The sequence below is a fragment of the Momordica charantia genome (genome assembly GCF_013281855.1).
Source record: "Momordica charantia cultivar OHB3-1 chromosome 10 unlocalized genomic scaffold, Mcharantia_2.0 BLBB01000010.1, whole genome shotgun sequence".
Taxonomy (NCBI): Eukaryota; Viridiplantae; Streptophyta; class Magnoliopsida; order Cucurbitales; family Cucurbitaceae; genus Momordica; species Momordica charantia.
Genome location: NW_028275158.1, coordinates 14,833,687 through 14,856,585, shown reverse-complemented (window position 1 = coordinate 14,856,585; position 22,899 = coordinate 14,833,687). Strand labels below are relative to the sequence as shown.

Sequence of the window (22,899 nt, the reverse complement as noted above, 5' to 3'; positions counted from 1 at the left end):
TCCGAGGGTAGTTTCAGCTCTAAAGGCCAGACACCTCTTACAGTGTGGTGTTTGGGGTTACTTGGCAAGTGTCGTCGAGACTAGTAAGATTGCACCCAACATTGACTCCATCCACGTGGTTAATGAGTTCCCGGACGTGTTCCTTGAAGACCTTCCAAGGCTATCCCCTGTTCGTGAATTGGACTTTTGCATCGACTTATTACCTGGGATGACCCCCATTTCGAAGGCACCTTACTGTATGGCTCCAGCGGAACTTAAGGAGCTCAAGGCCCAACTAGAAGAGTTATTAGACAAGGGCTTCGTTCGCCCCAGTGTGCATCCTTCGGGTGCTCCAGTGCTTTTTGTTAACAAGAAGGATGGATCGATGCGGCTTTGTGTATATATTAATTATATTAATATTAATATTAACACTCCCCTGCTTAATTGCATGAGAGTGAGAGGTTTGTTATGACGTGGGGTGACTCCCCATGTTATTTTTATTTTTATTTTTTTATTTTTTTTTGTAGAATGGTTCTGCATAAAACAGAACAGAAGAAGAAAAAACATCTCCTATAATTTTCTCTACTAAAGATCTATCTCTAACAAAATTTCCAAGTTCGTAGCTCCCACAAGCAGATTCTTGTACCTAGAGAATAGCCCGGAAGATCGGTGGTGGTGTGTTCATTTTTGATTTCTTGAAGAAAGGTTCTTCAAAAGTAAGTTTCATTTTCTTCTATATTTTCCTTTACATTGAAAGTTTCATTTTCTTCTATATTTTCCTTTACATTGTGTTGTTTTTTCTCTTAAAAATTCAAGAACTTGATCTCCGTTTCTGCTGCGGGATTAACGTCCCATCACTGTCTTCTCTCTACAAGGCCTATGAGGCTGAGCTTGATGAAGAGGAAGATCAGGTCCGAGGTGAAGATCCAGTTGTTGGGGATGACTAGGAGGCCAACAAGTGAGGTGGTTCTCAACTCGATTTTCCAGTGCTTATGCATCTTTTCCTTGTATTTTTTGGTATTTATAAAAGGTCGGAGCTTGTAGTGCTTCAGCTCGCTTTTGTACTAGGTGGAGGTCTATATACCTCAGCCACTTTTCCAAAATTAAGAAGAAAAGCCTTTTGTTTTCATTTTCTCCACTACCTTTTGGAATGCCTGACTAACCCGACCCCTGATCTGTTTATACGTGTTAAGTTGGTCTTTTTAATGCTGCTAATGAGGGGGGAAATGATCCGAGCCGAGCAGTGAATCATTTTTTCATGCTTGGCTCTGATATCATTCCTCAACCCTATTTAAGTGTAGCTCAAAAATTTGAGGTATACTTGAATATCCATCTGTATTTATTAACAATGCGTACAACATAGCTACACTTAGATTGTTTTACATATATTTATAATAAATATGTAAATGGTCAGCATTCCAAGGATGGTGTAGCTTATTGTCGTTCAGATCAACAATGATGTACGTTCCGGGCTGAACTAATTCACAGACACTGTATAGGCCTTCCCAATTCGGCTCCAGCGTGCCGACATGGTTTAAGACTTTTTTGAGGATGAAGTCTTCTGCCTTGAACACTCGGTGCTTTACCCTAGCATTGTAATACTAAGCCATGCAGTTCTGATACTCGGCTCGATGGGACTGTGACTGAGCTCGCTTTTCTTCAAGGAGGTCAAGGTTAAGCAGAAGAGCTTCATCATTTGCTCGCTGGTCAAAATTTTCAACACTCAATGTTGGCAAGCCGATCTTCACAAGGATGACAGCCTCCAAGCCGAACATTAAATTGAAGGGGTTTTCGCTTGTTGGTCCTGTTGGATCGGTATGGCAACACTAGAGGGGGTGAATAGTGTTGAAGATCAATTTACTAAACTTTTTCAATTTTAAGCGTAAATCAAATAACCAAGTAAACTTTTTAAACAAAAACAATTTATGCACAATTTATACTAACTCAAAATATCATGAAACAAATATTTAAGATAAGTATAATATATATTTGCAATAAAAGAAAATATACTTAAAAGATAAATTGCAATAAATAAAAAGTAAGGGATAGAGAAAACGTCACGCAAGAGATTTATAGTGGTTCGACAAACCCTCGGCCTACTCCACTTCCCGAACACCTCTCGAGATTTTCCACTAAGCACGATCCTTTTATGGGTTCAAGATCGGAAACCCGGTCCTTTTGCGGGATCAAGACCAAACCTTACAAACCGCTCTTTTACGGGATCTAGAACTAAACCCAACCTTTTTCTCGGGACAAAGATCGAAACTCACACTCTGTTCCTTTTACCGGGCTCTAGAACGAAACCTAACTAAGTGTGGAAATAAGAATTTTTCACACACTAAAACTCTCAAATATAGTAGATTTACAAATTTAGACTCACAAATACATTAATCCTCACAACAAGAAAATCTCTCACAAAAAATAAAAATGAAAATTGAATTGAGATCTTGGAGAGAGCAACAACGGATTATAGAGGATTTTAAATAAGAAAGTTGGTATATAAAAGTGGGAGATGAGACGTGTATAAATAAGGGAGGAAAGTGATGGAAAATTGATTTGAAAATAAAATCAAAATTGGATCCTTGTATGATAATGATTGAAGATGAAGGGTGGAGATTGAATTGTAAAAGTAATGATTACATTATATTATAATATAATATATTATAAAAATAAAATAATATATATATATGCATGCAACGGTAATTTTGATTTTTTTTTTCCTCAAACGTTAAGTTTCCTATTTTTTTTCTCTTTTTTTTTTTAATTTCTTTTTCAATCTCTTTTCTTTTCTTTCTTTTTCATTTTCTTTCTTTCTCCATTTTTTCTCATTTTTTTGAATAATTCAGCTCGCCATGTGTCAGCATATGATTCGTCCACGTCATCATCTCTTGTATTTTCCGTTCAACTTGATTCGATCATAACTTCTTCATTTAAACTCCGATTTAAGTCATTCAAATTGGGTTGTATCCGTCTCTTCAAGCTCTACATTATGGACACTTTGAAACACCAAATCATCAATATATTAAGTTTGTTATCATCAAAACATATGGTATGATTGAAACTCGAAAAGTCAACAATCTCCCCCTTTTTAATGATGACAAACCACATAAGAAAAACACATTTAAATTGGCATTAAAAATGTATTCAATAATATAATTTCATTTTTCTCCTACTTTCTCCCCCTTTTGGAATCAATCAAAAAGGATAAATGAATATTTTCATATCATTTTAATACCCATTGTAATAAGCCCAAATCATCATAACATATAAATTCAAAAGTTTACTTTCCATAAAAAATTAATCAATTAATATATCTTTACGAAATAATAAAGTATGAAACTGCTCCTAAATAAAAGAATCATATAATAAATGTACAAGAGTGATAGAATATAATCAAAAAATTTAACACCAATATTTTCAAAAGATATAACTCCCCGTAAAACTAAGCATACTCCAAAATATATATCAAGAGGTTTCATGATTTTCAAAATAATGCTAAAAAAGCAAATATTATTCAATATCTCAAAGAAATAGTAATAAATGTGATATAACAAAAGGATACCAAGTTCAAGAGATAAAATTTCTAAGGTCATAACAAATAATGTTAGAAACTCAAATGACTTTAAACAAGTTACGAATTTTGTTCCATTCAAGAGAATATCAATTTCAATCCATAATTATACCAATTGTTAAAAAAATATACCAATTATTCTAAAAATAAACAAATTTGTTGAGATAAAAAGATGCATCAATTTTAAGCAATGAAAACAATAATTTCATTAATCAACCAATAGGGTTTCAAAAAAAAAATTAAACAAATAAACCATTAGAACTCCCCCTATAAAAAACATAATTTAACCATTAAAAAAATTATTAAATATCGAGGCTTTTTATAAAATTTCAAACAAAACAAATAATTTCTTCAACTTTCATATCACATCATAACTAATAAACTCAACAATAATTATTCCCCAAGGAAATCAATATTTCAAGTAATCATTACTATCAAATAAACTCCTTCAAGAACCAAACAAATATAATTTCAAATTTTAATTTAAACTCCAATAATAACTCAAAAAAAAATCAATATATCCATCAAAGAAACATCACAAGAATATTTTCAATATCACAATGTATTAAAAAAATCTCAATTGTCATTTAGAAATAAACAAAGTTACCAAATAAAGTGATTTTCCACTTGAAGCACCAAAAGAGAGTTATAGAATTGTGTTTGGGGGTAAAAATACCCTGGACACGTGGAGGACAGCCATTGGTGCTTTAAAGATGATTGGAGAACCAGGTCCACCTTGAACCGCCTAGAAGACCGGTTGCAGCCATCAAAAAGGCTAAGTATGAAAGCCGAGATACGACATGTTCGGGGTCCGACCTACTGGGAGACCCGACAGGTCTGATGTGAGAAAAGACAAGTATCCGCCGATCGTGTGTACTGTCGGATCCATCACTTATAAATAGAGGGCTTCATTTCACGCTCAAGTATCGAATCTCACTTCGAACTAAATAGAGAGTCCGACCTATACTGACTTGAGCGTCAGAGTGTTTACCCTCTTGTGCAGGTCCACTCTCGTGTTCAGGTCGGACCAGAGACCGGGTTCGAGCTAGGTTTGGAAAAAGGACCGTTGTACAAATCTTGAATAAACATTTGGCGCCGTCTGTGGGGACGGACGTTCTAAGTCATCCCAATTTAAGAACGCGAACGAAAATGGTTCAGCCAGCAAACTCAGCTAATACAGCGACCGAAGAGCTCAAGCGGCCAATGATGGCCACCAGAGGGAGGTCGGAGCGGAGGTGGTAGAAGGGCAAGTTCATGAAGGCCTGGAGACAGAACCTCTCCGCAAGTCGGCACGTATCACCACGCCCGTTCTACCACCAGCACATCCAAAGCCATCCAAGGCCAATCGTGGCCGAGGTGGAGCTTCAAAGAGAACCACCCGAGGACCAGCCTCAGCTCTAATAAGGGAGAATTTTGACGCACTCCAAAAACAAATGGAGGCAATGCGCACTCAGATGCGCACCATGGAAGAAATGTACAACAAAATGGTGCAAGCTGCGGGCACAGGATCTCGGTCTGAAAACCAGGTGACGCGCGTTGACGTGCGCGAGCAGAGGGGTCCCCACCTCGGCCCAGTCGAGGAAGACCATCCCGAAGGAGGTGAGGACGAGGAGTACACTCACCAGAGGGGTGATCTCCGCGAACATCTTAACAGAAAGAGGAGCTCGTCCCTCCGAAAGGGACAGTCTCCGGCCTGCTCGCACAGGAACTCCAACCAGCAGGCTGAATCCTCCTACAACCCGGTAACCCCCGAAGGGGTGATCACGAGGGAAGAGTTCGACCAGCTAAAGAGCAAGTTTGATGCTCAGGTTGAGGTCTTGAAGGCCAAGTGCGAGAAGAAAGAAAGTCCACTCGATGATGGTGACCTGGGAGAATCGTCATTCACCTCGGAATTTTGGAGGCACCAATCCCTCCGAATTTCAAAACTCCCACCGTAAAACCTTATGATGGGTCTAAGGACCCCAAGGACTATGTTGAGGTCTTCGAGGGCCTCATGGATTTTGAAGCGGCATCAGACGCAATCAAATGTCGCGCCTTCCAAATCGCGCTTACCAGCAGCGCGCACTTGTGGTATTGAAGACTGCCGGCCAGGTCGATCTCGACCTACTCTCAGCTGAGGAGAGAGTTCATCGCTCAATTCTCTTCTCGGTATTATGACAAAAAGACAGCGACTCACCTCGCCACCATCAGACAGAAGGAAGGCGAGACGCTAAGGGAGTAGGTCACAAGGTTTAAGAGGAGCAGTTGAAGGTCGCGCACTGTTCCGACGACTCGGCCATGTGCTACTTTCTCACCGGCCTGACCGACGAGGCCCTCACCGTGAAGCTCGGAGAGGAGGCTCCAGCTACCTTCGCCGAAGTATTACAGAAGGCGAAGAAAGTCATTGACGGGCAAGAGCTCCTCCGAACCAAAACTGGCCGACCAGAAATAAAGGTCGACCAGGGCAAAAATGGAAGAGACAAGGGGAAGGCAGATTCCAAGTCCAAGGACAGAGGAACTTCCTCCAGTGGCCGTGCAGAGTACCGAAGGACGGAGAACAGCCCCAGCTGAAGCCGACCCTATGAGCGCTATACTCCAACCACCATTCCAATCTCTGAGATTCTTACAAATATCGAGGAGTCTGAAATGGAAAAACTCCTCAAGCGACCTTAGAAGCTCAGAGAAGACCCGGAAAGACGCAATAAGGATAAGTACTGCCGCTTCCATCGCGACCATGGCCATAACACAGCGAACTGCTGGGAATTGAAGCGCCAAATTGAAGACCTCATTCAAGATGGCTACTTCAAGAAATTTGTGGGGAAGCCAAGGTCCAACTTGGCAGAGAAAAAAGAAGAGAGAAAGCGTTCAAGGACGCCACCTCGACGAGATAACCGACCTGCGGTCATTAACACCATTTTCGAAGGGCCAAGTGGAGGCCAATCCGGAAATAAAAGAAAGGAGCTAGCTTGCGCAGCCAAGCGCGAAGTGTGCATCATCAGGGAGCAGAGGCCGACCTGCTCCATCACTTTCGACGATACAGACCTAGAGGGGGTCCACTTGCCCCACAATGACGCACTGATGATTGCTCCTTTGATTGACCATGTTGTGGTCAGAAGGGTGTTAATAGATGGAGGCGCATCTGCCAACATCTTGTCCCTTCCGACATATCTCGCCTTGGGATGGACCAGGATGCAATTAAAGAAGAGCCCGACACCGCTAGTTGGGTTCTCTGGAGAATCGGTCTCCCCAGAAGGGTGTATTGACTTGCCAGTCACGTTCGGGCAGGATAGTACGCAGGTAACTCAGATGGGCGAGTTCGTGGTGATGGACGGTAGATCGGCCTATAATGCTATCTTCGAGAGACCTATCATCCATTCCTTTCGGGTCGATCCCTCAACACTCCATCAAGTTCTGAAGTACTTAACCCCCAATGGAGTGGGCACGGTCTGAGGAGAGCAAAAAGCTTAAAGGGAGTGCTATGCTTCCGTATTTAAAGGGTCATCAGTATGTGTCCTGCAAGAACACGCCAAGGGGGATGAGTTACAGAAATCCGAGGCCGACCTGCCAAGAGTAGGTAAAAAGGAGTTCTTCGCGCCAACTGAGGAGCTTGAGCTTGTTCCTTTGCTTAGTCCTGAAAAGCAAATAAGCATAGGAACTAAGCTAGGGGCCACTGAAAGGCAGGAGCTGATCAACTTCCTCAGGTCTAACTTGGACGTCTTCGCGTGGTCTCATGAGGAAATGCCTGGCATTGACCCGAAAATCATGGTGCATCGCCTCAACATAGACTCATCATTCCGACCTGTAAAACATAAAAGAAGACCTGTAAATAAGGAAAGGAGTGATGTAATTGTTGAGGAAGTGAGCAAACTTTTAAAGGCTGAATATATAAGAGAAATTTTGTACCCCGAGTGGCTCTCTAATGTTGTATTGGTTAAAAAATCCAACGGGAAGTGGAGAATGTGCGTACACTTTACAAATTTAAACAAGGCATGCCCAAAAGATTGCTTCCCACTGCCGATGATCGACCAGCTCATGGACGCTACTGCCGGGCACGAGCTGCTCACCTTCATGGATGCCTACTCCGGGTACAACCAAATCAAGATGCATTCCCCAGATCAATATCATACTGCATTTATAACAGACCAAGGTCTGTACTACTATAAGGTCATGCCCTTCATCCTAAAGAACGCAGGGGCGACCTACCAAAGAATGGTGAATAAAATGTTCGCCAAGTAGATCGGCCGGAATATGGAAGTATATGTGGACGACATGCTTGTCAAGAGCAAGCAGTCAAAGTCGCATCTTTCCGACATGGCCGAAGCCTTCGAAGTTCTGCGGAAATATCAAATGAAGCTCAATCCAGCCAAGTGTGCCTTTGGAGTCTCCTCGGGAAAGTTCCTTGGCTTAATGGTAAACAACCGGGGGATCGAGGCCAACCGCGAGAAGATAAAGGTCGTGCTCGAGATAGAGGTACCCAAGACCCTGAAGCAGCTTCAGAGCCTCAATGGCAGGATTGCAGCCCTGAACCGGTTTGTTTCAAGGTCAACAGATAACTGCCTTCCTTTCTTCAAAGTCATAAGAAAGAAGGGGCCATTCGAATGGACAGCAGAGTGCGAGCAAGCACTAGAGCGGTTGAAGAATTATCTCTGCTCGGCACCTCTGCTTGCCAAGCCATTGCCAGGAGACAGGCTCTACTTGTACCTGGCAGTGTCCGACAGCGCCGTCAGCTCGGCCCTAGTCAAATAAGAGGAAGCGCGGCAAAGTCCGGTCTACTACACAAGCAAGGCTATGACTGAAACTGAGACCAGATACCCTCAAATGGAAAAGTTGGCTCTCGCCTTAGTCACCTCTACCAGGAGGCTTAGGCCGTACTTCCAAGCTCACACTGTGGTGGTGCTCACCAACTTGCCCCTGAAGAGTATCTCCCATAAGCCAGAGACATCAGGACGCCTGATGAAGTGGGCAATGGAGTTGAGTGAATACGACATCCAGTTCGAACCCAGAACTGCGTTGAAAGGACAAGCAGTGGCTGATTTTATAGCCGAGCTCACACCACCTCCCGAGCTAAGCAGGCCCGACCTCCCGTGGACGATCTATGTCGACGGATCCTCCAATGAGAGAGGATGCGGGGCAGGAATCCTCTTGCTCGCACCAGGAAGTGAGCGGTTTGAGTATGCTCTACGATTCAGCTTCCGGACTTCCAATAACGAGGCCGAGTATGAAGCACTCCTAACGGGTTTGCGGATCGCCAGGGCACTGGGAGCCTCTCATATTAAGGTCTTCAGCGACTCCCAGCTGGTTGTAAGTCAGATCAAGGAGGAGTATCAAGCCAAAGACTCCCGAATGGAGAAATATCTAAGCAAGGTCAGATCGTACCTCATCCAGTTTAGGACCTACGAAGTAAGCCAAGTTCCAAGAGCGGAAAATTCCAATGCTAATGCCTTAGCCAAATTAGCGTTAGCATACGAGACCGATCTGGCCAGGTCGGTCCCTGTCGAGATCTTGGACGGCCCTTCGATCTTGGAGCCAGATTTGATGGAAGTCGACACTCCGGAGCCTTCGTGGATGGATCCAATCGTGGATTTCATTAAAGGAAATTCACCACCAGATCCCAAAGAGCACAAAAAGATGGCGAGAAAAGCAGCTCGGTTCGTAATCCAAGACGGAGCGTTATACCGACGTAGCTTCTCTCTACCTCTGCTGAAATGCGTAACCCTTGAGGAAGGCCTCTATGTCCTCAGGGAGATCCATGAAGGAGTGTGCGGCAACCATTCAGGCGCTCGGTCGTTGTCGGCCAAGGTGGTCCGACAAGGATACTACTGGCCTACTCTCGACCAAGATGCCAAGAAGTTTGTGAGAACTTGTGACAACTGCCAGTGCTTCAGAAACATAATCCACCATCCACCCGAGCTGCTCACCCCCATCTCGGCCCCATGGCCATTCACCTAGTGGGGGATAAACATCATCGGTCCTTTCCCTTTGGGCAAAGGACAGACCAAATTTGCCGTTGTCGCTGTGGACTACTTCACAAAGTGGGCCGAGGCCGAGGCGCTCTCCCACATTACAGAGTCCAAAGTCACGTCCTTCGTATGGGCAAACATTATATGCCGTTTTGGTATACCACATGCCATCGTGATGGACAACAGAAAGCAATTCGACAATGCAAAGTTCAAGGACTTTTGCGGAAGGCTTGGTATAAGTCATGTCAGCTCATCCCCTGCACATCCGAAAGCAAATGGACAAGTGGAAGCGGTGAACAAGATCATCAAGCGAGGCCTCAAACTGAGATTGGACTCCAGAAAAGGCAGATGGGTCGAGGAGCTACTAGAGGTTCTATGGTCATATCAGACCACCCCAAGAGAGTCAACTGGCGAGACCCCCTTCTCACTCGCTTTCGGCTCTGAAGCTGTTGTTCCAGTTGAGATGGGCCTCCTATCCAATAGAGTGGAGCACTACGAGCCTACAGTAAACGAGGAAAAGCTGCTTCTCAACCTCGATTTACTTGAAGAAAAAAGAGAAATGGCCCAGCTACGCCTGGCGGAATATCAAAACAGAATGGTCAGACATTACAACGCCCGAGTTCGACCTCGAACCTTCCAAGTCGGACATATGGTCTTAAGGAGGATCCAAAGTCATGTGGGCACCCTTGACCCAAACTGGGAAGGGCCGTTTGAAGTCAGGGGAATAGTCCGACCTGGGATGTACATACTGGCCGATCTGAAAGGAGACGTTCTCGTGCATCCATGGAACGCAGAGCATCTGAAGCGCTATTACCCTTGAAATGTCAAAATGGTCCTAAATGGACTTGTAAAAATTTTCAAGAGGATGGTGGTCTGAATAGACGAGGTGATTTAATTTCATGACTTCGAGTTCGACCAGAAATTAAATGGGGGCCACAGACTCTCACAGGATTAAATTGCAGTAATTGGTTAAAATTCAACCCTCAAAACCTACGGGTTAGAGGTGCGATGTCAAACCAGCAATGAACCAAAATTCAATCCTTTGTACGTTAAGAGTTAAAGGTGCGATGTGAAAGGTTCAAAATTAAAAATTAATTACGAAATAGTTGGTTAAAATTCAATCCTCAAAACCTATAGGTACGAGGTGCGATGTCAAAACCACTGATGAACTTAAAATTCAAACCTTTGAACATTTAAGTTAAAGGGGCGATGTGGAAAATTCAAAATATTCAAACCTCTGAACCTAAGGGTACGAGGTGGGATGTGAAGAATAGCTATCGACTTAAAATTCAAACCTTTGAACGTTTAAAGTTGAAGGTGCGATGTTAAAAGTCCAGAGTTTGTGTAATGCATTGAAGACTAGATGGAGACTCAAATTCAAACCTTTAATGAAAGGCGTGATGTCAAAAGAGTTAGAGGTGCGAGGTGAATTTGACTACAAAATTTAAAGAAAAGGCAAGAAAAGAGACAGAGCCAAGTGCACAAAAATGAAGGAATAAGACATTTCATTGATTACAGGACAAAGCCAAGGCTTATAGACCTTGTAGCTCTGCCCTGCGACTTACAAAAAAGGAAAAAGAAAGAAGCCTCAGCTGCTTCCGAGGTGGGAGGATAGCTCGCCCTGCGACCCAAGTAGATTGACCTCCTGAGATTCGCCTGGTTGAGAAAGAGCTTCCTCCTGAGTGGTGCCGACCTGGTCCTCTTTAAGATCAGAGTAGTCAGAGTCCAGGTCTCTGACGTACTTCTCCACCAGCGCCTAGGGGCAGGTGTGCAGTTAGGCCCAGAGGCCCACTTCTCAGCATACTTCCTCTTCAGACCGCTAAGATCGATCTGAAGGTCAGGCATGTCGGCAGCAATGCCCTTCATCAGGAACTTGAAGCCTGCGTCAGAAAATTCCTTAGCAAACCCGTCAAAGTCAGGGTGTTGCCTGAAAGACTTCTCCAGTAGGGCTCCGTTGCTGAGATGCTCCTTCGCCGTCTCCAGCTCGGCAGTCAGGCGCTTGAGCTCCTCGTCCTTCGCCTAAAGGGCCTGGAGCATGTCATCCTTCTCCTTGAGGAGTTGAAACTTCTCCTTCTCCAGGCCCTTAGTGATGGCATGGGCAGCTCGGAGCTGCGCCTTGCGCCTCTCATCTTCCTTCTTCAGCAGCTCGGCCTTGGCCTCCACCTCAACCTTTAAAATATCCACCTCAGAGCGAGCCCTCAGCAGCTCACCCTTCATGGTGGAAGCAGCCTCCAAGGCAGCAGAGAAGTCCTCCTTCTCCCTTGCTGCCAGAGCTTCCCTTCCATCCAGCTCGGCCTTTATCGCTATAGCCGAGTGAATGGAAGCAACGAACGCCTGCGAATACCAAAAGCACGAGGGTCAGATCAGGCCATCAAGTTATACAAATCTAACCAATATACAAGGAGAAGCAGATCTTACCTCGGCGGCGTGGTCGATGGTCCTCTGGAGAACGGACCCTGGGTCACTTAGGAATTTGGACGCCTTTTTGAGCAAGCGATCCAAACTTGCGGTCGAGATGCGGGACACCTGGTCCCTCACCCCGGAGCTTGAAGGTTCAATTCGGAACCGTGTTGGCACATCGGACGTCCCGCCCATCATGGCCTCAGGATCGTCCACCAAATTTGCGAAGCTCGCAGGCAGGGTCCCATGAGCTTTGACCTCCGAGAAGGAGGTAGTATTCTTCTTCTTCCTTCTCCTCTTCAGAGGAGATACGTCCCTCACCTCGTTGAAGGGAGACACATCCAACGCCTCAGACTCGCCTCTGAAGCGCTTCTCCTTGGAGTGCTCCTCCACCGAGTCCAGCTCGATCACCGGAGTTGGATCTGCGGAGGCTGGAGTTGGATCTTCGGAGGCTGGCCCTGCCACAGCAAGAGTTGCAGGCTCTGAGCTATTGACAGCCTTGAGAGCATAAGCGCGGCCTTTAGACTTGTGCCTCACGCTGCTTGTAAATTCGCACACCATGGCTGCAAAATAAAAAACAGAAGGTCAGTAATCAGAAGCACGAGTTAGACAAAATAAAAGGAAAAGCGCAGCTTACCTAGCTCGGAGTTCGGCCTCGACGCTTCAACGGGACGAACTACTGGGTTGTAGTCTAACAGCCCAGACTCAAGCAGCAGCTTGTCGGTCACTGACTGGGATGTTTATGCTGAACGCACGCGCTAAGCGTGGTAACAATTATATAGATGCAAGCGCACACCTGTCAGAGTAATATAAAATGGATGGAGTATCCAAGTATCGATCCTCAAGGACTTCTAAACAATTTCCAAACTCTAAAGTTTTAAAGAATAGTGAATGTTGGAATGAGTGATTCTTGTAAATGGGAAGTGGTCACAAATAATGGTTTTGGATTTGGGATTTGGACTTAGAATGATAAAACCTAGCCCGATTTACTTCAAGTTAGCCAACAAAGAATCAAGGACACGCTAAGGATAATATGCATTTTACTTTAGAAACTAACGACTACGCTTTTCACTTTACTTATGTCTAAGCAAGTTCAAAGTCCTAAGACATTCCCTAATATGTCTATTATGAGATATATCTTAGTTTTAGGATGGAAATAGTCGCAACCTCGGGTTAAGGTCCTATGTCTAGGCTACTTAAGCGGAACCCTTATGTCTAAGGCGCTCCTCTCCTCGGTTTAACCACTCAACAATGCAAATAAGCAACCTTTTCAGTATTGACTTGTTAAGACTTACAGTGGCCTTCTCTAAATCCTAACTTTTTGGGAAAACATGTTGAGCAATGAATGGAAAGTAAAAACACTACTTCTTAGCAACCCTTTTTAGACATAAAAGGCTAACTATCCATAACCGGGCTAGAGACGGGAATTTAGAAAGACATATTGAAGAAAATACAGCAAGTAAAATGGTTGAATGTGGAATGCATGTGTGAAAAACAAAAGTTAACTAACGGAGAGTTTTTATCGGGATTGAGAGCTTCGCCCTTCTCTTTCAAGCAAGGGGGAGTGTCACGTGCTCTTTCCTCCAAAAACACAACTCTCTTAACTAAAAATAAAGTAAAGGCAAAGGGAAGATAAGCAAAGTGCTGGATTTTTATATATTTGAATAAGTAGAAAATGACTAAGTACAAATGGAAACAAAACAAGCTCAATAAAGGAATGTAAAGTGCTCGGGATTTAAAAACCAAAAGCAACTAATGAAAGCAACTCAAAAGTACTTAGAAAGCAACAAAGAAACACTAAAAATGATCAAGAGAAGGAAGCAAGGCTTGATGATTTTAGTGGAGAAGTTGCTGGAATTTATAGCTGTGCAGAATTGGTTAGGTAGGTCCTAAAACGATGGTGAATCACCCATTTCCAACTCTTTTGACTGACCAAATCGTGCTCAAACTGATAGTGGAACACTTCTTCTACACGTATGCATCGGTTGGAACCACCAAAACGCATTGGAAGATGCGTTTCATTAAGGGCAAAGTTGGAAGAAAAACTGTTTTCTGCAGGCTTCCCAGGCGCCTGGCGCCTCCTGAGGTGTTTTTTCGTCTTTTCGCTTCTTTTGATTAATTTGCACTCCCAAATGGTCCTAAAATGTCATAAATACCATATAAGCCATCCACAAACCATAGTATATGAATTTTGCATGAATTGGAACTCAAACGATCGAGAAAAATCCGAAACAAAGCTGAAACATTGTAAAAACAGCATCTAAAACCTTCTTTTTACGCATGTAAACAAGCGTAATCAGTCACCAAGGTTCCGACCTTCTTGCCCTTTGGAAAGTGCTCCTTGTAATACTTCAGCGTGTCAAAGGAGGCTTGAGTGAGTTCGGGAACTAGCCTGATCGACACTGCAAAGAACAATATCTGAGTTAGATCTAAGCAACAAAAGAATAAAAGAAGCTTAGAATCATAAAAATAAGAGGAGCATGATCTACTTCATACCTAGGTTCCTTAACCTAGTGGGAACATCAAAGAAGGGATGACCAGCCTCGTCCTTTGCCAACCACTCCCCAGAGGCAAAGAACCACTTCTTCACCCATCCCTTGATGGAAGTCGGCCCCTTTACTAATACTCATGCGCCCTTCCTTGCGCACATATAGTACCGACCAGGCTTCTTGGCTATCCTTTTCGCTTCGAAGCATGTGAGGAACTGCCCAACATCCAACAGCTCGGCCTCTTCGTTGTCCCGAGCTCGTAACCAAAAAAGGATGGCCAAGGCAAAAATGACACCCCATCCATTGGGGGCCACTTGAGCCGGAGCCAGCCCAGTTCGGTTCAAGAACTCTTGAACGAAAGGATACAGAGGAAGTCTGAGGCCGTACTCAAACATCTTGAGATAAAGAGTGACCCATCCCTCTGGAGGATTATCAGCTCTTTCCCCCTCCTCCGGAATCCTAAGGAGGATGTTCTCTGGGATAGCGAACCCCCTACGAAGGGGTCCGAGGAAGTGCTCGGGTATCCTAGAAGGGTATTCCAAACCCTGACCCGAGGTGGAAGCGTCACTATCCTCCTCATCATCAGAAAACCTAAAGTTCTCTATCTCTTCGAGCTTGGACTCTAACCTACGAGCTAAACCCTCATCGGATCCTAAGCTATCACTGCTAAAAGAGGAAGACAGGACTACGCTTGAAAAAGAAAGTGAAAAAGGGAAAGAGACTGACCTACCGAGGGTTCGAGCTGCCTTCAGATCGAACTCCGAGAATTCAGGAAACGTAAGGTATGACCTGAAGTATCGGAGCTATTTATAGCTCATCGGAAAAATCTCTGCACCGTACACGTGTAATCAACAAGCAGCTAGGATCATCTCGAGATCCGAAGCGATGGAGTACTTGAATGCTCTGATGACTTGGCAGGTCGATATATCTTCTGCAACGGTCATATTCCTTCAACGAATTAAAAGTCGCCATGTGTCCAAAATAGAGTCGAATGAACTTCTCTGCCAGATCGAGATCGAGCCTGATAGAGAGGGGGCCAATGTTTGGGGGTAAAAATACCCTGGACACGTGGAGGACAGCCATTGGTGCTTTAAAGATGATTGGAGAACCAGGTCCACCTTGAACCGTCGAGAAGACCGGTTGCGGCCATCAAAAAGGCTAAGTATGAAAGCGAGATACGACCTGCTCGGGGTTCGACCTACCGGGAGACCCGACAGGTCCGATGTGAGAAAAGACAAGTAACCGCCGGTCGTGTGTACTGTCGGATCCATCACCTATAAATAGAGGGCTTCATTTCACGCTCAGGTATCGAATCTCACCTCGAACTAAATAGAGAGTTCGACCTATACTGACTTGAGCGTCAGAGTGTTTACCCTCTTGTGTAGGTCCACTCTAATGTTCAGGTTGGACCGGAGACCGGGTTGGAGCTAGGTTCGGAAAAAGGACCGTTGTGCAAATCTTGCATAAACAAATTGCTTTTGTGATCATTTCCTTTTTGAACTAAGCAACATTTCAAATTTGAATTTTGGAGCCAACCTACAAAAAGATTTTAAAAAAGATTTTGGTACCCATATTTTCTTGGGTCCATGTAGGTTATTAGAATTAACTTTTGGAACCCATTTCTTTTTAGTTCTATTTTTCATAACATTCAATTTGGGCAAATAACAAGCATAAGATTTATGTCCAAATTTACCACAAGAAAAACATGATATATTATGCATGAATTTTTCTCTTAGAAGAAATTTATGCACATTCTTTTTCACATCAAAATTCTTTCTATAAGCATGAAAAGATTTTGGTTTATGGAAGAAATTTCTTTTTCCAAAAAAATTAGGAGCATTTTTCAATTTATAGCAATTTGGTCTAATATAACCTAACTCCACATTAATGACATTTAGGTACAAATTTCCACTTCTTCTAATTCTGGGGATGTTTTATTTTTATTTGTTCAATTTTATTTCTTCTAATTCAAGTATCCACTTCGTGATTGAGTTTGGACATTTCTTTGACATGACCCAGATCTTAAGAAGTTTTTATGATTTATTAGTTGGTTCATGGACAATTTTTAAATTTAGTTTAGAAGAGGTGTTAATTCCAACACTTGTTCAAGTTTAGAGTTTAAATTAATGAAATTGAAAGTTCAACGTCCAAATTGACTCACCCGCACAAATTTAATTGTAAAAATTGAATGTTTTCCTAAATTCTAAAACTACATTTCTAATTAAACACACGTTGTTAAAGAATTAGAAAATTTATTTGTATCCCTCATATAAAAATATCACAAATAGAACTTTGATTAAAAACATTAAAATCAATGATAAAATTTGTTATAAGTGAATAAATAATATCTACGGATAACTTGTAGTTCAACTTGAGCTTAGAAATTTGAATCCTTGATCTTTTTGTATAGTATATATATCTAAACCAGTTGAATTATGTTCAAATAGGTCATAAATTACGTGATTAATTTCCTATGACGGGAAACACTATATTTTTGCTTGCACTAATACCACAAATGACACGCAAAAAAACCTAGTTAAAAATATACGTGAACAAAAACTAGTTAAAATAAAATTGAAAATTCAATTACTCTCAGATAGTAAAAACAACCAATATTAAAAATTAAATTCTTAAAATTATAAACAAAAAATAAATAGGTAGATCCCCTTTTTTTTAGGACAATGAATATGTAAAATTACAATTGATGCAAATTGCCCGACATAAACTGAGTTAACTTAAAGTATAAAAAAATATTAAATATTTGAGCCATACAAAAATTACAATGTATTTACATTTATGTCTGTTTGGAAAAGAATGTACTTTGGCGAATATTGGTAACGAAATTATAACTTTTAAAAAATTACCAACTGAATCTATAATTTGAATTATAAGGTTAAAAAACACATTTGGTCTCTATACTATCACTATAGTAACAATTTAGTCTTGAACTTTAATTTGTAACGATTTAATTCCTATACTTTGACTAAAGTAACTATTTACTCCCTGAACTTTAGCTTATAACGATTTAGTCTCTGTAGTTTAAAATTTGTAACAACTCAACCCCTATAGTAAAATTTTTTATTAAAATTAAGTGTCAAATTTTATTATATAACAATTTAATCTTTCTAGTTATAAACATTTTCGATTAATAATATTTAAATCTGAGAAAAAAGGGTACATATATAGCTCCAAGACAACCTTGCTAACAAGGGTTTAAGGTCTCTTGGTTCTACCGGCTTAGAAGTCTCAGTTCAACCTTCCAATGAGCTTAATATAAAAAAACCTTAATGTGTCTTAGGTCTCGATCTTGGAACCAGCACGGAAACCCTTCAGTGGAGCAAAACTCTGACTCCCAGTTATTAAAAGAATAATATTAAATAAATAAATGTTTTATATGGATAGAAGAGGGTATAAAAAGGCATGTGGGGAAGGACCCTGGTGTGGACCCATTTAAGGCCAAATAAAAGAAAGAAGAAGAGCTGTCATTTTATCCATATATATGGTCATTGGTGTGTGCTTGATGAGTGAAGGAATGGGTGAGGGATTGTAATTTTCTTTCAGCAACAGATTCAGGACCACAAGCATTAAATTCTTGAGGTATTGGCTTTGGAGGACAAACAAAGAAAGAGATGCAAAAGGCAAAAGCAAAGCAAAGCATATCCTAATCTTCAAGGATGAGAATCAATAAAATGGCCATACAAAATGGATAATAAAGATCTGATATGAACACCCCAATTGACATTTTGGCAAACAGATTCTCGAACTCTAAAACAACTCATTTATTCACAAACAATCATCTGAGAGTAACAAAAAAATTGAAAGATAAGATATATTATATATGTATGTATAGGAAAAAATAAATCATCTGTTTTCCCATTTAATGATATGATATTACTACTGCCATGCGGCCCATGCCTCACTGGAGATGAATGCATGATAAAAATAATTGGAAAATCACTCTTCTGCTGGAGTATCTATCTGCCAATCTGGTTTGTTTTACACCTCAATCAAATGCCAACAAAACAATCCTATGTCTTATGTTAAACAAAAACCAAATGCAAAAGAAAATTACAATGCTCGAATTTCGGTTCTCACCTTTCTTTTGAAAAATATGTCTGCTCCTGCTTCTGCTTCTGATCGAGGAACCAAGTCAAAAGTTATGAGATCAGTATTCCCCTTCCCTTCCCTTTTTTAGCTCATCAACTCAAGCGAGCGGTATAAAAATCACGAATCCTTCTTCCTTCGTATGTTCGATTCATTGCACTATATGCAACTCCAATCGTGTTGGAAAGCCAAACAACAATCTTCTATGCAGCAATTCCTGAAAAAGATAATACAAATACCAAATGGTTCGAATTTCAGATTCATTCATTCAAAGTCTTCTAAGGCTGCAATTCTCATGACCGTATAATTTCTTTGCCCAAAAGCGCAAAGAATTTAGTCTGAAACCATAAGTTTCATTGTATTGTGTGTGTAGTTCATGAGTTTTTCATTTTAAGGCCTGGTTGGTTAATCATGACTATGAATCATCCAACTAAAAGAAAAGAAAGCCAAGGGGTTACCTCTAGTTGACTGTCTGTTTGAAACATCATAACTTGCCAGAAAACTCTCAGAACTTCTGGCTGGATCATCTGAAGCAAGGTTACCAAGACCATAACCAAAAGACACAGAACCATCCAGTTCAGGAGCTGTAGACTGCCAAGTTGAATCGTCGTGCACTGCTTCATCACGATACAAGTCCCTATACGACCTCTCATAACCTTCGGTTGTTTCAGCAAATGCTTTTCTTGTCGCTGCACTCGGGACTCCATTTCTTCCATAGCCTCCTCCTCTGAACCCAAAGCCGTTGTCTCCAATTCCGTAACCATTGCTTGCACAAGTATAGCCAGGCGCATTCCCTCCAACATGATTAGCAGCAGCAGCAGAAATCCAGTTGTCATCATTATTTCCGTATGCCACTCTAAAACTCCCCGATCCAGAGCCAGAGAAAGAGCCAGGGCCAGGCGTGTTCATGGGAGTGGTCATACTCCCATTTCCCCAGACATTCCATGTACTCGAGCTTAAGGGAGAATCGTCTCTTCCATTGCCCCCGCTGTAGCCAATCGGGGTAATGTACCTATTCGAATTGCCATTATAATAGGAATTCAACATTTGTTCCTGTGCTTGAGTATTCATAATGTTCACAGTCCTACCATAGCCTTGCCTCAGCCCTTGCTCCAAATTCATACCCACTCCATAATTAGCAGCACCAAAATGAGGAACCCCAGTTCGACTGCTAATAATTGGACTCAACCTACCATCTGCCCGGACTCCATAACCTCCGAGAGGACTCATATTATAGCCTTGAGTATAATTGTTAAGAAAACCACTAGCTCTACTCATACCATAGTTATATCCTACGAGAGGGCTCCGGTTGGGCCCTGGGGTTAGCTCTTTTGGGATTGCTCTCTTTACCTCAACCATCTTTCCATTGAGTTCATGAAAGGTTTTGTGCAGCACTCGATCGACCGCCTCCTCCGAGTCGTAAGTAATGAAGCCAAAACCTCTTGGCCTCTGGGTGCTGTGATCATACATAACAACAACATCAGTGATTGTGCCAAACTGGTCAAAATACTTCTGAAAGTCAGCCTCCGTGACCGTCGATGCTAAACCTCCCACGAAAATCTTTTTCGTGCGCCCCGAGCTAGGCGAACCATGAATGCTGCCAGCATTTCTGTTCAATATGTTCTGATCATCCTTTGGAACAGCCTTCTTAGCTTCAACCTGAAAAATTGGGAGCCACTATATATTTAAAGAAGAAAACCAACTTCATCTTCAGGTAAACTAATCACAACTGAGCTATTCAATATATCGTACGCGATGTGCATACACAAAGCGCATCACATCTTAAAATATGGGCAGAATCAGATTCAACATTCAACCTTAGGAAATCGAAATCAGAAGTTGAAACAAGAATAATCACAAATATTATGATCAGAATAAGAAATCTCACAGTGCGGCCGTCGATGACGTGTTTCTCCAAAATGACTCTTTCGGCAACAGCAGGATCTGCGAAGACAACGAAACCAAAGCCACGAGCGCGGCCGGTGGCGCGATCCCTCATGATCACCGCCTCCACCACTTCCCCATAGTTGCCGAAATATTCCCTGAGACGTTCTTCATCAGTGTCCCACGAAATTCCGCCAATGAAGAGCTTGCCAAGATCCGATTCCATCCTTTTTTTTTTCTGTAATCAAAACATTCAATCACCCAACGAATTCGATTTTATTATACAACGCGCAAAATGCCCAATTCGAATTTCAAATTAAAATCATTCGATTCGGACCACACAACCGGATCCGGAATCCGAAACAGAAAAAAAATCCAATCCAATCCAATAACAAAAATTACAACAGACCAGATGGGGATTCAGTTAAACCATAACAAAATGGACGATTCTTAACTGGAAATTCAGACAGAATCCGACTGGCGCTTCGAACACAAAAAAGAGATTAAAAAAAAAACAGATTCAACCTCGAACCATCGGATGCGAGAGAGAGAATCAGAGATGGGAAATCAGGAATTCGGAGGATCGAGATGAGAAAAAAAGGAATGAGGGATTTGGAAACTAAGATCTAAGAAAAGGAGGAGGAAGAGGATGAGGAGGAGGAGGAATAATAGTTAGTAAGGGAAAACAGAGGATGTGCTCATCCCCTCGCTCTCTCTCTCTTCTCCTTCCTTTTGTTTTGTTTTCTATCTTTTCTTTGGTTTTGCCACTTCCCTTAAATAAATCAAAAGAAATCCAATTTTCTTCTTAGATGAAATGAAGGTAGAGAGAGAAAGAAAGAAAGACTGACAAATCCACTGGTGCAAGAATATTTGGAGGAGGCAAGAGACATGACAGAGGATGATGATTTTTTTTTTTTCATTTTTATATTTTATTATGACAACTATATATGGTAAGAATATATAATTTAAATATATGTATTTATTTATTTATAAGAATCTTCCTGTTGGATGTGTTGAATCAGTTTATTAGCCCTCTATATTTTCAACTTCTTTTCCATTTTCCATTTCTACCCCCACATTCTAAACTTCATTCAAAACCCCATTTTACATTTTGGTCATTTTACCAATTCACTTTTTATTTGGATTTTTTAAAACTCAATTTAGCTCGAATGTCGCAATCTTTTTTTTTTCATGGAAGCAGCTCCATAAATTGACCTTGTTAAAAAAAATGAAGGCTACAACTAATATTATTAATGATAGGAATTCGTTGGAATCAAAATTAAAAATTTAGAAAGTTTATGAAAAAATAGAGACAATCATTAAAATTTAGGGTATAAATTTATAATTCAATAAAAAATGGTTTTAAAGAGAATTTGATAAGCAACATAAATTTAATATTTGTATCCACAACTTAAGAATATATATTATATTCTAATGTTCTTTTCACTCCTCTTGTCCAACTCATTTCATACTAATAAATCTTATTTTATACTTTTGAGATTTTCAAAATTATTATTCATGTAACTAAATAAATACCCTTTTCACGGATAATCATGTTGAGGATTAGAATTAAAAATGACATCTAGTAAAAACAAAAGTAAGGTAAATTCGAGCCTAGTCCAATAATAATTACTTTTGCATTAAAGTCAAGATTTTTTTTTATACAACATATGGGGGCGAGGGATCGAGTTGGAGTTCGATACCAATTACCGCTGAGCTATACTCGTTTTGGCCTGCTTGTCTATTTAATTAATTGATACACACTGAACTTGTAAAATGTATCAATTTTTATCCTAACTTTCTATTTCATCCTATTATCATTTAAATTTTGAAAAATGTTACAATTTTTACCTTAAACTTGAATAAATGTGGTAATTCTTACTCTGTGACATTGAATTTAATTGAAAAATCGTTCAAAAAATGAATTATAAAACACATCTGGTATGAAATTTATAGAATTTTAGAGGAAAAACGATAGTGGAGTTTTTTTTTCTGAGTTTTGATAAAGTTATTATTTTGTATATTAATCAAACTTAATTTCGTGAGCATACTTAGATTTCTTTGAAATTAGTATGTATTTTAGAGGCTTTACTTTGATTTTTGTTAAAATTTGTGAGTGAATTAGCAAAATACAAACTAATGGTAAAAATTGCAATTATTATTAAAGACTATAATACAGGAATAAAAAAAATTAATAATAAAGTGTAGGTTCTAATTTGATGAAGTTGAAAATTTTATGGTTACACCTTGTCAAATTTGTGGATAAATTTTGATTTTTCTTTTCTCTTTTATTTAAGGAATCTTTGGCAATTATTTTAGGAGTGATTTTAGTGAATTAAAATATCGATTTAATGACAAGCGATTTTCTGAGAGTAATTTTTATATAATCTCTTTAACATTTGAGTACACAATTTTATGTAATTGAAAGGGATTTTTTTATGACTAATGTTTCATTTCAAATGATTTTTGAATCACCAAATTGATATCATATATTTGAAAAACTATGTAACATTATTTTTTCCTATTATTATTA

The 22,899-nt window shown here is 40.9% G+C and overlaps 1 protein-coding gene across 1 annotated transcript; it reads right to left on the bottom strand.

Annotated features, from left to right (window-relative positions):
* Positions 1–18,193: 18,193 nt before the first annotated feature.
* On the bottom strand, positions 18,194–21,202 carry LOC111025325 (heterogeneous nuclear ribonucleoprotein 1). Its single transcript, XM_022303171.2, has 4 exons — positions 20,822–21,202; positions 20,371–20,604; positions 18,941–20,141; positions 18,194–18,699 (listed from the first exon to the last, which is right to left on the bottom strand). Exons 2-4 carry the CDS (start codon positions 20,590–20,592, stop codon positions 18,686–18,688), a joined length of 1,437 nt encoding a protein of 478 aa, XP_022158863.1. The 5' UTR covers positions 20,593–20,604; positions 20,822–21,202; the 3' UTR covers positions 18,194–18,685.
* Between the last annotated feature and the right edge of the window lie 1,697 nt (positions 21,203–22,899).